This window comes from Cajanus cajan, chromosome 9 (genome assembly GCF_000230855.2).
Source record: "Cajanus cajan strain Asha chromosome 9, NIPB_CcT2T_4, whole genome shotgun sequence".
Lineage (NCBI taxonomy): Eukaryota > Viridiplantae > Streptophyta > Magnoliopsida > Fabales > Fabaceae > Cajanus > Cajanus cajan.
In genome coordinates, this window is record NC_138525.1 from 3,137,155 (window position 1) to 3,151,272 (window position 14,118).

The 14,118-nt window shown below is 43.7% G+C and overlaps 2 protein-coding genes across 3 annotated transcripts; both read left to right on the plus strand.

The window, feature by feature from the left end:
- The first annotated feature begins 216 nt into the window (after positions 1-216).
- LOC109814191 (Golgi transport complex protein-like protein) lies at positions 217-5,720 on the plus strand. 2 transcript variants are annotated; one of them, XR_002241056.3, is made up of 4 exons: positions 217-1,692; positions 2,940-3,413; positions 4,453-5,517; positions 5,637-5,720. XR_002241056.3 is itself a non-coding variant. In XM_020378566.3 (3 exons), the coding sequence occupies exons 1-3, from the start codon at positions 607-609 to the stop codon at positions 5,389-5,391; spliced, it is 2,499 nt and encodes an 832-aa protein (XP_020234155.1). In that variant the 5' UTR covers positions 217-606; the 3' UTR covers positions 5,392-5,720. The 2 variants fall into 2 exon arrangements, 1 of the variants encoding a protein (XP_020234155.1); XM_020378566.3 differs by having other exon boundaries at positions 4,453-5,720.
- A 4,573-nt stretch (positions 5,721-10,293) lies between these two features.
- On the plus strand, positions 10,294-11,274 carry LOC145951697 (uncharacterized). Its single transcript, XM_083063561.1, has one exon. It carries the CDS (start codon positions 10,294-10,296, stop codon positions 11,272-11,274), a length of 981 nt encoding a protein of 326 aa, XP_082919687.1.
- The last annotated feature ends 2,844 nt before the right edge of the window (positions 11,275-14,118 follow it).

Genomic DNA, 14,118 nt, shown 5'->3' on the forward strand with positions numbered 1-14,118 from the left:
ATTAGTTAAATTATAACACCTCATACTAATTAACATGTATACCTAATAAACACCTAAAATCAAGACTATCGGTTAGATTAAAACAATCTTAAAATTTTTTAATTGTTATTATTATAATCAACTTATTCAATTTTTAACTATTTTACAATTAAGTTTTTTCCTTCTTTTTTTTTTACTTAAAATTATCAAATTCTTATTTATATTTTCAATTTTTTTATATAATCTGAATTCATTAAATCACTTTAAACTTAATTTCACTTAAAAACCCACTAATAAAAACACCATACTCTATCTAAAATTAAAAGATTCTAAACATTTCATCTTCCAAACTGAATTCCACATCCAACAAAACCATATAGGACAATTAAAAATTTAGGAAACAAAATTCAAATAGAAACCATTAGAAAAAAAAATAAAAATCACATGGGAATGGTAAGTAACCAGTAACCAAGGAGCACAAATAATAATTATATTAAAAGAAAATAATTAGACACAACAGAGGGAAGAAGTTAATAATCAGAAAAACACACATGACACAAGGAAGCAGTTACATAAACAAAAGAAGGGGTGGAGACTAACGAAACTAAGTATCCGAGTGAATCGAAAATGACAATGGCGTCACCAGCGGCGGCAAGGTCGCCGGTCTCCGCCAGCGCTTCACCGATCCAACGGCTCTCCACCTTCAAGAACCCTCCCTCCACGGCTAGCGCCGCCACCCCCACGTCCTCCGCACTGGACTCGCTGGCCTCGGACCCCATCTTCTCGGCCTTCCTCTCCCCGTCCTTCTCCTCCACCTCATTCTCCTCCGCCGCCCTCTCCTCCGGCTCCCCCGCCTCCACCGCGGAGAAGCTCCACCACGCGATCCGCCTCCTGGAGAACCAGCTCCGGTCGGAGGTTCTCTCCCGGCACCACGACCTCCTCTCGCAGCTCTCCTCCCTCCACCACGCCGACCACGCCCTCTCCACCCTCCGATCCGCCCTCTCCTCGCTCCAGTCCTCCGTCCGCCGCCTCCGATCGGAGCTCTCCGACCCCCACCGCTCCGTCGCCGCCAAGACCGCGCAGCTCTCCAACCTCCACCGCACGACGGAGCTCCTCCAGCACTCCATCCGCGCCCTCCGCCTCTCCAAGAAGCTCCGCGACCTCATGGCCGCCGACCCCGAGAAGCTCGACCTCGCCAAGGCCGCGCAGCTCCACTTCGAGATCCTCAGCCTCTGCTCCGAGTACGACCTCGCCGGCATCGACGTCGTGGACGAGGAGGTCGCTTGGGTCAGGGACACCGGCGATTTGCTCCGGAGCGAGGCCATGAAGCTTCTCGAACGCGGAATGGAAGGCTTGAATCAGGCCGAAGTTGGGACCGGCTTGCAGGTTTTCTACAATCTCGGAGAATTGAGGGTTACTGTGGAACAGGTGGTCAACAAGTACAAGGGTTTGGGTGCTAAGAGTGTGAGTGTGGCGTTGGATATGAAGGCCATTTCCGGCGGTGGTGGAGGGTTCGGTCCCGGCGGGATTAGGGGCGCTGCCACGCCGCACATTGGCGGAGGGGCTAAGGCTAGAGAGGCTCTCTGGCATAGACTGGGGAATTGCATGGATCAGTTGCATTCCATTGCTGTTGCCGTGTGGCATTTGCAGAGAGTGCTCTCTAAGAAACGGGATCCATTTACCCATGTTTTGTTGCTTGATGAGGTCATTCAGGTGAGGCCTTGTTTTTGTTGTTTGTTTGCATCAGAAGGAGATTATGTTGTTGCTTGCCTTGGATTCATATATGCTCATCTGCATCCATTGCATAACACTAGAAATTATTGTCTGTCCTCTGAATATGGAGATAGGTAGATGCTATTGTGATTATATTGGGTTGGTTCTCCCCTGGAATCGATTTACCAATATAATTGTGTAACAAATACCTTGTGGCTTAGGTAATTGGCGAGCCAAATCTTGGTGGTTGAATTGGAGTTTGGAATTTGTAGAAGTTGTTATCTCAAATAAGTTACTTTATTTTCATTTTTTCAATCCTGGTGATTTGATTAGTTTATTGGGTGCTATTCTTTTCCTAAACAGATGGATGAAATAGAGGATTATGTTAAAACTTTGTATTGAGTCTAGGTTATTCTTAATTTCTGCATGCATATATGTTAATTGTGTTCCAAAGAAACTGCCATGACTAGATCTACGAATCTATTGCACTGGTGTAATAGATCTATAAATTTTAAGAGACCCTGGAATGCAATTTTTTTTTTTTTCTCAATCAAAGAATTTGCTGTGCAATACAAATCATTTGCCAGACTTCTAAATCTCTTTTTGTTGTCTTCTTTTAACCTGGTATGCTGTGAACTGTAAAGTGATGGTTAACATATGCCAAGGGGCAGGGGGTAACTTGTGCTATATTGTACTACAAATATATCAGTTAAGAGAGTGTGAGGAGATCATGGTTAATTTCTTGTTGTTTCTCTTTTGTGTAGAATTATTTAAATAGGCTTCTAGCTTTTCTGCAACATTATACTGTCAAAGGCGATTCTCTCTTCAGTGTGCTGTATGGGATGCAGGGTAGAGAAATTGTAAAATTTCTTGCCTAACCATACTCTTCTGATGCATCAAACACCGCTAAATGGATTGCATTGAATTGGATGAGATCAATATGCAATCTTTTAAAAATCTAATCATCTGTATGTATTCAGAGTGGAATAAAGTGATCAATGAGTTGGATGTATGGAGAAGTTGCCATTTTTTTAGTAAGGTCTGTTGTCCTAGGTTTAAAAAATGATATGATCTTATACATGTGCAAATAAACAGATTCAATGGACTTCTTAGGGGGTTTGGTGTTTTCATGACCCATTATACTTTACAGTATTGAGCTTTCTTACTGAGGAACATCTGTTGTTTGCACTTTTTTCTTTTCTACGGGACTTCTTTTCTCATTTTCTGACTATGACTGCTGCTGATAGGAAGGTGATGCCATGCTAACAGATCGTGTGTGGGAGGCCATTACGAAGTCTTTTGCAAGCCAAATGAAGTCTGCTTTCACTGCATCAAGTTTTGTTAAAGAGATTTTTACAATGGGATATCCAAAGCTTTACTCCATGATAGAGAATTTACTTGAAAGAATTTCACATGACACAGATGTCAAAGGAATGTTACCAGCTATCAATTCATCTGGAAAAGAGCAGATAATTTCAGCTGTCGAAATATTTCAGAATGCATTTTTGGCACATTGCTTGAGTCGCCTGTCAGATCTGGTGAATTCTGTATTCCCAATGTCCAGTCGTGGTAGTGTTCCCTCCAAGGAACAAATATCAAGAATCATATCACGCATCCAGGAAGAAATAGAAGCTGTTCAGATGGATGCCCGGTTAACTCTTCTTGTTTTGCGTGAAATTGGCAAGGTTTTAATTCTTCTTGCAGAACGAGCTGAATACCAGGTAAGCAGAGATGTTATTATATTGAAGGTGTTGTATGCTTTGTATTAGATGTTTTAGCGCTATGTTTATTGACTTAGAAATGAATTCAATGCTATCTAGTTCATAGGTTTTCAGGAAGGCTATCAAGTTAGTTGTTATATACCTTTTATACTTTTTGATAAAAGGATATTTTATTACAAGGAAAGAATGGACACACAGAAGGGGGAAAATCATGTTGACTGCTGTTAATCATGACATTGTTTAACTGCATGCACATATTAATGAATAACAATTGTGTGTTCTGTCATTGAGGAAGGAGTTTATATGTGTATTGTATTATTGGTCTTATACTCTGTCACGTTTCAGTGATCAGCAATCATTGGATTGTTTAACTTGCTTGTTCATTTTTCTTTTTCAGTGTATTGAATACTTAATGTTTTGCCTAGACTTATATGATATTTTACTGGTATTACTAACTGAAGTGTTGTCACTTGTCATGATATGGTCAGACATAATGTCTTAAGATAGGTAATTACTAACATAGTCATGTTTAAATGGTAGAAATTTGAAGTTATAGAGGTTTTCAATTGGTTCTTTGATGTGATATCTGAACTCAGTTGATCAGGGATCTAGCGAGTTCGTTTGGCCTGGGCCTTATTGTTTTAGTCTTGTGATTAAATTTTTAATATCTGAAGATTTGTTAAGTTACAAAGAAGATAACTGCTAGGCCAGTGCTCTGTCGGTATTTTGGCTTTGACCTTTGAGGGTTTGATTTTAAGAGATGCACACTTCGAGGCTCTGGAACATGTTTGTCAGGTTCATTCCTGGGGAGGAGAGCCTTAATATTTTTTTCCTTTCTGATTTCTGTTTGTCAGTTTCGTAATTTTAAAGTGCTGTCGCTGTATGTTTTCTCTGTAACCTAATTCGTGTTCTTTGTGTATCAGTTTTGCATTATTTAGAATTCCAAAATCCTTTTTAGTCAATAGAAGGAAGGGAGGACTACAAATAATAGAAGCATAGTTTCTAATCATTAAATTTTTCATTTGCATTGTAATGGCAGATATCCACTGGTCCTGAATCACGGCAAGTAAGTGGTCCTGCAACATCGGCACAGCTCAAGAACTTTACATTGTGTCAGCATCTGCAAGATGTTCATGCACGAATATCATCTATGCTAAAAGGAATGCCCAGTATTGCTGCAGATGTGTTGTCTGCTTCATTAGGTGCAATATATGGTGTTGCCTGTGATTCTGTAACATCTTTATTCCAGGCAATGCTGGATCGTCTCGAGTCTTGCATATTGCAAATACATGATCACAACTTTGGAGTTCATGGAATGGATGCTGCTATGGACAATAATGCATCACCTTACATGGAGGAGCTCCAAAAGTGTATTCTTCATTTTCGCAGCGAGTTTCTATCTAGGTTGTTACCTTCCAGAAATTCTACAGCTCCAGGGACAGAGAACATATGCACCAGGCTTGTCCAGAGTATGGCATCACGGGTTCTAGTATTCTTCATCCGACATGCATCTCTTGTGAGACCCCTTTCAGAGTCAGGCAAGTTGAGGATGGCTAGGGATATGGCTGAATTGGAGCTAGCTGTGGGCCAAAATTTGTTCCCTGTGGAGCAACTTGGTGCACCATATCGAGCACTTAGAGCATTTCGTCCACTTATTTTCTTGGAAACATCCCAGCTTGCATCATCTCCTCTTCTTCAAGATCTGCCACCAAATGTCGTACTTCATCATCTGTATACCCGCGCCCCTGAAGAATTGCAGTCACCCCTGCAAAGAAACAAACTAACACCATTGCAGTATTCATTGTGGCTGGATTCTCAATGGGAGGATCAAATCTGGAAGGGCATCAAAGCAACACTTGATGATTATGCTGCAAATGTGAGGAGCAGGGGAGATAAGGAGTTTAGCCCTGTTTATCCTCTTATGCTTCAGTTGGGTTCATCTTTGACTGAAAAGGTTCAGAATTCCTCGAAGTCTTGATCCGGTAAATAATTTGTAGCCTAGCGAATTACATCAGCGACTTCTCATATTGTTTCTCGAAAGTTGTTGAAAAGGATTTGGTTGCGGAAACATGACGAAGAGGCCTGCTAGTTCTGCTGGCATGAGGTATAAACGTTTTAAATGATTTTATAATTTTTTTTATATCTTATCGTCTTTTTTGAATGGAATTACTGTTGTTGATTAATCTTGGTTTTCCTGATTAATTGTTGTTATATTCAATGTAGAGATATATAGCTTTTTGATGGAAGATAGAAACAAATGCTGTAATACACTCCCCACAATTAATGGACATGTAATCGATTATTTCATCATGTCTTACGTAGGTCTGCGAATATATTAATGTATAGTGCAATCTTTATTTATCTAATTATTCATCAGTTTATTTTTCTCAATAAGTTTGTGGCTGATTAATGCAACAATTCACGTTATAAACTTTATTTTTGTTGTTAAAATATACGTTATTATCTTTAATCTAAACTAGTAGATCCTGTCAAAGTATTGGTAATATATACAACTGCTATGATGTCTAATAATATAGGCAAAATAAATGGATCTTAAGATTTATATCAATAAAATTGCCAATAATCATATAGAAAATTCGAGTACCTCAGTATGTGAAAGTGAAAGATTATTTTTGAGACTTCAGTTGTTTTTCAACTAAAAAAAGTATTAGCAAAATAAGTTGTGTTTGTACAATGGTTGAAATTTGTAAATAAAAATAAAAATAAATAAACTGTTTGCATTTAAAATTTAAAGCTTATGATTATTTTTTCAATTTTTTTTAAAACCGATTTATTATGTAATTTTTTTTTGTATTATTATCTAAATAAAATTAAATATCTTAGAATTGATTTTTGACAAATTACTTAAACAAAATTTTATTTTAATTATAATTAATTATTAAAATAATATAATTTTCAGTTTATCCTAAGATTCTTATTTGGTTGTTAGAATAATGGAGTTCAATATTGACCGGCATTTCTTTTGTAATCGTTTTTTTTGTTTTTTAATAAATTTTCACACATGGTCTAAACAGCGGCAACGGAGTTGTGAAGAACAGTTTTGCCTTTTCATTTGGGAAATACTAAGTCCACGATTGGATTAGAGTTTGGAAACAGAAGTTTGTTAATTGGGTTTGTAAAGGCAATCGCCCTTTACATTTTAAGCATTAAACAAAATAAGTGGTTACTAAAAAAAAGCATAACACAATAAGTTAGAAAATTAAATTAAAAACTAATACTGAAGTAATACACTTTAAATAAAATCAAAGGATGAAAATAACATTAATATTTGAAAACGTGAAGGAGGCCCGTTTAACATTAAAGGGAAATCACGTTGAGATTAAACGCACAATAATTAAATGTTTTGTTCATTCTACACTATAATATATATTCATCAAACATAGTGACTATCTTACATGAAAGTATTTTTAAGAATTTTTCAATGAGACAATTTTTATGAATTTTTTAAAATTTTTATTAGATTCATTTTTTATTTATTTTAATTATTTATAAATTAAATTTCAATATTTTAATAAATAAAAATAATTTTGTGTTATAATATAAATTATTTATCATAAATCTAAAATATAATTTATATGTTAATAAATATATACTTATATATTTATAAAATTTAAATATAATTTATATATTTAAATTCAATATTTACTTATATATAATTTATTATAAATTTTAATTAAATATAATAAATATTTAATAAGCTATAGACAATTCTATTTATCTTTACAAGGTAAAATAGTAGTTAGATATAAATAGTTATTTTGCACGTTTCATTAAGAAAAATGCTATAAACACTTCTATTTAATGGGAAAATTTTTATGGAATTTTTTTTTTTATAAACATAAACTCACATTATTTTTTTCTAAGTTAAATTTAATAATTTTAAAATAAATTACAAATAATTATGTACGATATTTATTTATACATATAATTCGTTAGAGATTTGCACATTCGTTGTCTACTTTTTAAACAATAAAAATTACAATAACAATTTTTTTTATATATATACTGTACTAACCGTACTTCGTACCCGGGCTCCGAGCCCGGATTAGCAATACAAAATAACCCCGGGCACGCGCTGCATGATGTTAGCCCGGTATTTGAGCAAATCATATCGGATTCCGAGGATCTCGTCCCAGACCGGATCCGCCCTCCAATTATATCATATCATGATATATCTTATCTCAAGCCCAAAAGCCCAAGGCAAACCTAGATCACCTCAAAGTACGTGCATTATATATATGAGACTATTACTCTTGCAAACCCTAACTTTGGCATCGGAGTCTCTTTTGCAGGTACCTCCCCCATCTTGGAGCACCAATACATCAGGCAAAGGAGGCTCACCGATCTTACTGGACGGATCACCTCTACGACCAAATTCCGGTAAGAACATTTGGCACCCACCGTGGGGCCGATCGAGACAGCCCTCATCAGCCACCTGTATGGTTTCTACTAGAAGCCACATTAGACGAGCAACAGAAGACGCTGCACACTCAGCCACCATGGACAGCGACGCTGCGACCTTGAGAAGGCTAATCGACCAAGTCGAACAGATGCGCCAGCAGCATGACGCTGACCTGCGCAACACGCGTGCCCAGCACGAAAGTGACATAGTGGCGATACGGACCGCCAATGAAGCAAACCTCGCAGCATTACGAGCCGAGAATGAGTACATCCGCGCCTAGCTCCCTCGACACCTTGGTAACGTCTCCGACTCTCAGCTCAACCTCAGCGGAGCAGCGCGGAGTGGGGCAAGTCGGGAACCCGGATCAACCCTCTCACGGGAGGTAATCGGTGCGATCGCAGGAGGCTTCGCAGGAGGGGGAGCCAGCAACTCGGCCCGCAAGAAACACCTGCGTAAGGTTAATCGCGTACACTCCGCCACCTGCGCTTTACGCCGGAACCCGCTAGTGATAACTTTCACCGACGACGACTATGTCGGGGTCAGCCGAAATCAAGACGATCCCATGGTCATAGCTGTGGCATTGGCCAATTGGGAAGTTCGCAAGACCTTGGTCGACCAAGGAAGCTCGGCCGACATCCTATACTGGCCAACATTCCTCAGGTTAGACATCCCCCACTCTCTCATACAACCTCATACCGAACCTCTAGTCGGTTTTGCAGGAAAAAGCATTCATACTCGGGGATATGTAGACCTACTGACAACTTTCGGAGCACCCCCGGTTTCCAGACAGGTCCTGATACGATACCTACTTGTGGAAGCCGACACCTCCTATAATGTTATCATTGGCAGACCAACCCTAAATCAGCTCGGGGCGGTGGTGTCCACCCCACACCTCACCATGAAATTTCTAGGGCACGATGGGAAGATCATCTCCATCAGAGCAAACCAACAGGTAGCGCGACAATGCTACGCAGAAAGCTTGGAAATCGCCTCACCGAGCGAACAGCGCAAGAACGACCTTACCGCCCTGGCTCACACTGACCACGAAAAAATCACCGATCTCGACCCGAGATCCGACACTCATGACGAACGACCAAGCCCCGTCGATGAGCTTGACGACCTTCAAATCGGTAAACTCCCCGGACAAACCACGAAGATCAGCCGACAATTAACCCCCGAACTACGATAGCAACTCTAAGCGGAGATCCTCAAGAACCCTGACCTCTTCACCTGGTCTAGCGCTGACATGCCCGGTATAGACGCAGACTTCATCTGCCACAGATTAGCAATACATAAGGAAGCAAAACCAGTCGCCCAGATAAAGAGGAAGGTTGACGGCGAAAGACGGGAAGCCGTCATTGCTGAAACGTAAAAGTTGCTCAACGCTGGCTTCATCCGTGAAGTCAGGTACACCACATGGCTGGAAAACGTGGTCCTAGTAAAGAAGCACTCGGGAAAGTGGCGTATGTGCGTTGACTATACCGACCTCAACAAAGCATGCCCTAAGGACTCATACCCCTTGCCGAGCATCGACAGGTTAGTCGATGGAGCCTCCGGACATGCCCTCCTTAGCTTCCTTGACGCTTACTCTGGGTACAACCAGATAATGATGTACCCACCTAATGAAGTGCACACGTCCTTCATCACTGACCACGCCAACTACTGTTACCGGGTGATGCCCTTCGGCCTCAAAAATGCGGGAGCAACATACCAGCGGCTGATGGACAAAGTATTCCACCACCAAATTGGGCGAAACTTGGAAGTTTATGTGGACGACATGGTGGTTAAAACCATCTCAGCAACGGACCACGCCTCCGACCTCGCCGAGGTGTTCGCCCAGATCAGGAAGCACAACATGCGCCTCAACCCGGAGAAGTGTGTCTTCGGTGTTCAGGGGGTAAGTTCCTCGGCTTCATGATCACCAGCAGAGGAATCGAGGCCAACCCCGAGAAGTGCCAAGCCATCATACAAATGCAAAGCCCACAAACGGTAAAAGAGGTTCAACGCCTGTCCGGACGGCTAGTCTCGCTATCCCGCTTCATCCCCAAACTTGCGGAGAAAGCAGGGCCAATCTTTACCCTGCTAAAAAATCCAAAAAACTTCATTTGGACAGATCAATGCGAAGAAGCTTTTCAAAGCTTCAAAAACTTCCTCACAACTCTGCCAGTCTTACAGAGGCTGGATAACAATACCGACCTCTTTCTCTACCTGGCGGTAGCAGAAAATGTCATCAGCGTTGTCATCGTACAAGAACACCAAAAGACACAGACGCCTATCTACTTCATCAGCCGAGTCCTCCAAGACGCGGAAAAAAGATACTAGATGATCGAGAAGCTGGTGTTGGCACTGGTCACCGCAGCCCGGCGACTCCGACCCTACTTCCAGAGCCATCAGGTGGTAGTCAAAACTGACTACCCCATCAAACAAATTCTACGAAAACCTGAGCTCGTCGGACGTATGATTGCCTGGTCGATAGAACTGTCCGAGTTCGGCATCCAGTACGAAAACCGTGGACCCCTGAAAGCCCAGTGCTTAGCCGATTTCGTAGTCGAGCTCACGCCAGCTACTACTGAGGAATCCCAGGCATGGACCCTGCATGTTGAAGGGTCCTCCAACTCCAAAGGTGGGGGTGCAGGCATCATTCTGGAAGGGCCAAACCAAGTCACCCTGGAGCAATCCCTCAAGTTCGGTTTCAAAGTAACCAACAACCAGGCAGAGTACGAGGCGCTCCTTGCCGGTCTGAGGCTAGCCCACGACCTCGGAGCTCGAAGAGTGAACTGCAACAGCGACTCGAAGCTCATGGTAGAACAACTCAGTGAAACATACCAGGCAAAAGACACCATCCTACAGCGGTACTTCCACATTGCATCCCGCCAGATCTCGTCTTTCGACGAATTCTCTATAAAACATGTACCACGAGAGCAAAACGCCAGAGCAGACCTCCTACCAAAACTCGCCAATACTAAACGGTCAGGTCAACACCGAACCATCATCCAGGAAACCCTGCACTCACCTAGCCTAGACGACAAAATCGTCAATGTCAACGACATTGAAGAACGGGGATGGATGGCAGACATCTGGAACCACCTGAAAGAGGGGACCCTGCCCAAAGACAAAGACGAAACACGAAATGTGAGAATGAGATCAGCCAAATTCATCATCATCGATGATGAATTATTCAAACGTGGGATTTCCACTCCACTGCTCAAATGCCTGACCACATCTCAAGCAACCTACGTCAAGGAAATCCATCAGGGGATATGCGGAATGCACTCCGGAGCGCGCTCAATGGCAGCCAGGGTACTCCGAGCTGGATACTACTGGCCCACTCTGAAGTTGGACTGCCAAAACTACATCCAAAAATGTAAAGACTGCCAGCAATTTGGCAACGCACACCAACAACCCCCTGAAGCCCTTCACCACATGATGTCAGCGTGACCTTTCTCCTAGTGGGGAATGGACATCCTCGGGCCATTCCCCCCCGTGAAGGGTCAGCTAAAATTCCTCCTAGTGGCAATCGACTATTTCACCAAGTGGATTGAGGCGTGCCCACTCGCCAAAATCACCACCGAGAACGTGCAAAAATTCACCTGGAAAAACATAGTCTGCAGGTTCGGGATCCCCCACATCATCATTACCGACAATGGACGACAGTTCATCACAGAAGAATTCGAGAACTTCCTCCAAGAACTCGGAATCAAGCATCTCCCAACCTCAGTTGAGCACCCCCAAACCAACGGCCAGGCCGAGGCAGCCAACAAGGTCATCCTCCGAGAGCTTAAAAAACGGCTCGGGAACGCAAAAGGGCAGTGGCCCGACATGCTCCCCAGCATCCTCTGGGCATATCACTGTACCCCCCAGTCGACCACGCAAGAAACACCCTACAGGCTAACTTACGGAGCCGACGCAATGATCCCTGTTGAAGTCGGAGAAGCGTCCCACCGACGCCAAGTCTTCAATAGCGAACAGAACACCCAAGAGCTGGCAGCCGACCTCGACTTGGTGGACGAACTTAGAGACGAGGCCCAAATCCATGAAGAGGCCTGCAAGCTCCGAGCTTCCCGGCGATATAACTCCCGGGTGAAACCCCGCTCCTTCCGAGCAGGCAACCTGGTATGGCGACTATTAGGAGAAGCACGGAAAGACATGTCAGATGGGAAACTCGCACCTACTTGGGGCGGCCCTTTCCGAGTCACAGAAGACTTGGAAAATGGAGCATATAGGTTGGAAGAACTCAGCGGGAAACCCATACCGCGAACTTGGAATGCTACGCATCTCAAGTTCTATTTCAGTTGAACTTTGTACCAATGAGCCGTGCACTCTTTTCCCGCCTCAGTCTTTGGCTGAGAGGGTTTTTAACGAGGCACACATTTTCATCAATAAAATGACCGTCCCCTTTTATTCATACTCTTACTTTCATCATTTTGTCCACGATTACTAGAGGTCGAGTACGAACCTCGCCACGATTATTAGAGGTCGAGAACGAACCTTTTCGTGATTACTAGAGGTCGAGAACGAACCTCATCGTGATTACTAGAGGTCGAATACGAACCTCGCCACGATTATTAGAGTTCGAGAACGAACCTTGTCGTGATTACTAGAGGTCGAGAACGAACCTCGCCGTGGTTACTAGAGGTCGAGTACGAACCTCGCCACGATTATTAGAGGTCGAGAACGAACCTTGTCGTGACTATTAGAGGTCGAGAACGAACCTCACAGTGATTATTAGAGCACGAATACGAGCCTCGTCGCGATAACTAGAGGTCAAAAACGAACCTCATCATACCTATACTCAATTAGAGGTCGAAAACGAACATCGTTACGTTCATTAGAGGTCGAAAACGAACCTCGTTACGATCATTAGAGGACCTCGTCACGCTTATTAGAGGTCGAATTCGAACCCCGGCATTGCAAAAGATAAGCTCGAACCCTCGCAACACGCCATCAAACAAAGAGCCGAAGCCGACTTCGAGTCTCGATACAATAAATTCAAAATAAAACCACCTACGCAACGGGCACCGAACGCACGCCCTAAACCTTGAGAAAAAACCAAAACCAAACACTAGTGCAGAACAAAACTCGTATACAAAGGTCACGATCCATACATAAACACGAATACAAAAATGTATACACAACAAAACTATCCTATACGGAGATGTCGTCGCTAGAACTCTCCTCGACATTGTCCTCCCGGACTAACCGCCCGAAGCGAACAACCTTTTCCAAATGCATACCGGAAAAGTCGCACCCTGGCGCGAGGAGCCTAGCCTGCCGAGCAGCCTTGAGGAAGCCCTTTTTATGTTCCATTACCACAGAACGTTCAACTTCCTCAAGCCTCCTCTTCAACACCGCATTCTCGGCCTCCAAAGCCGAAAGACTTACCCTCTGGGCAGCCACCTCCTCCTCCTTACTACTGAGGACCACCTCGTCGCAGAGACGCTCCTCGGTTACGGACACCAGCTCGCCCTTCAAAAAAGTCACCTCCTCTTCCAAGGAGCGAACCTGGCTAGCGTAACCCTCATTAGTGCCCAAGGCGGCCTCCAGCGATTTTCGGGTCTCGGCGAGATCCCCCCGGACCGCCTGGAGCTCAGCCCCCTGCATCTTCGCCTCAGACAGGGTGGTGGCCAAAACCTTGTTCTCCTCCACCAAAGGCCGCACTTGGCCCTTCAGCTTCACCAGATCTTCCTACTGCCGCGACCACTTGTGCTTCCATTAATCCACAATGGTCGTGCCCCTCTGCAGGAAGATCTGAGCAGCATCAAAACTTCCCATAGGCCCGGCGGACTCGAACATCGCCTGGTCGGCCGCGCTCAATGACCCCCTCGAAAAAAATTTCTTGGGCGTCAACGAAGCACTCCACAGTGAATCAATCTCCTCCGACGCGCTCAGGTGCTCCAATCGCGTCGGGGCGCCCTCCTGCGCGTAGCGGTACGCAAGATAGGGACGTTTTGGAGGCCCCCCTCGCCGCAGGTGCAGAGGCTAGGACCCCAGAGCTAGGACCTTCCCCACGAGGATCGGCCGAAGTAGCAGCAGAAGCCCCCGGCTCTGCCCCAGGGACATCGGCCCCCGCCGCCGTCGACCTCGGAACCTTCAGAACCCCGAGGGGCCTGCCCGCCTGCAGAAGAGATATGAGAAAAGGTCTAAGCCCCGCCAGACAACAAACAACCCGGGGAATAACAAATCAAGAGATCGCAAACACACGTTGCTTACCTCAACAACACGGGTAACTCGCCCGACGGTCAGAACTTCCGCTCTAGAAGTCGTACTGACCTGGCCAGCAGC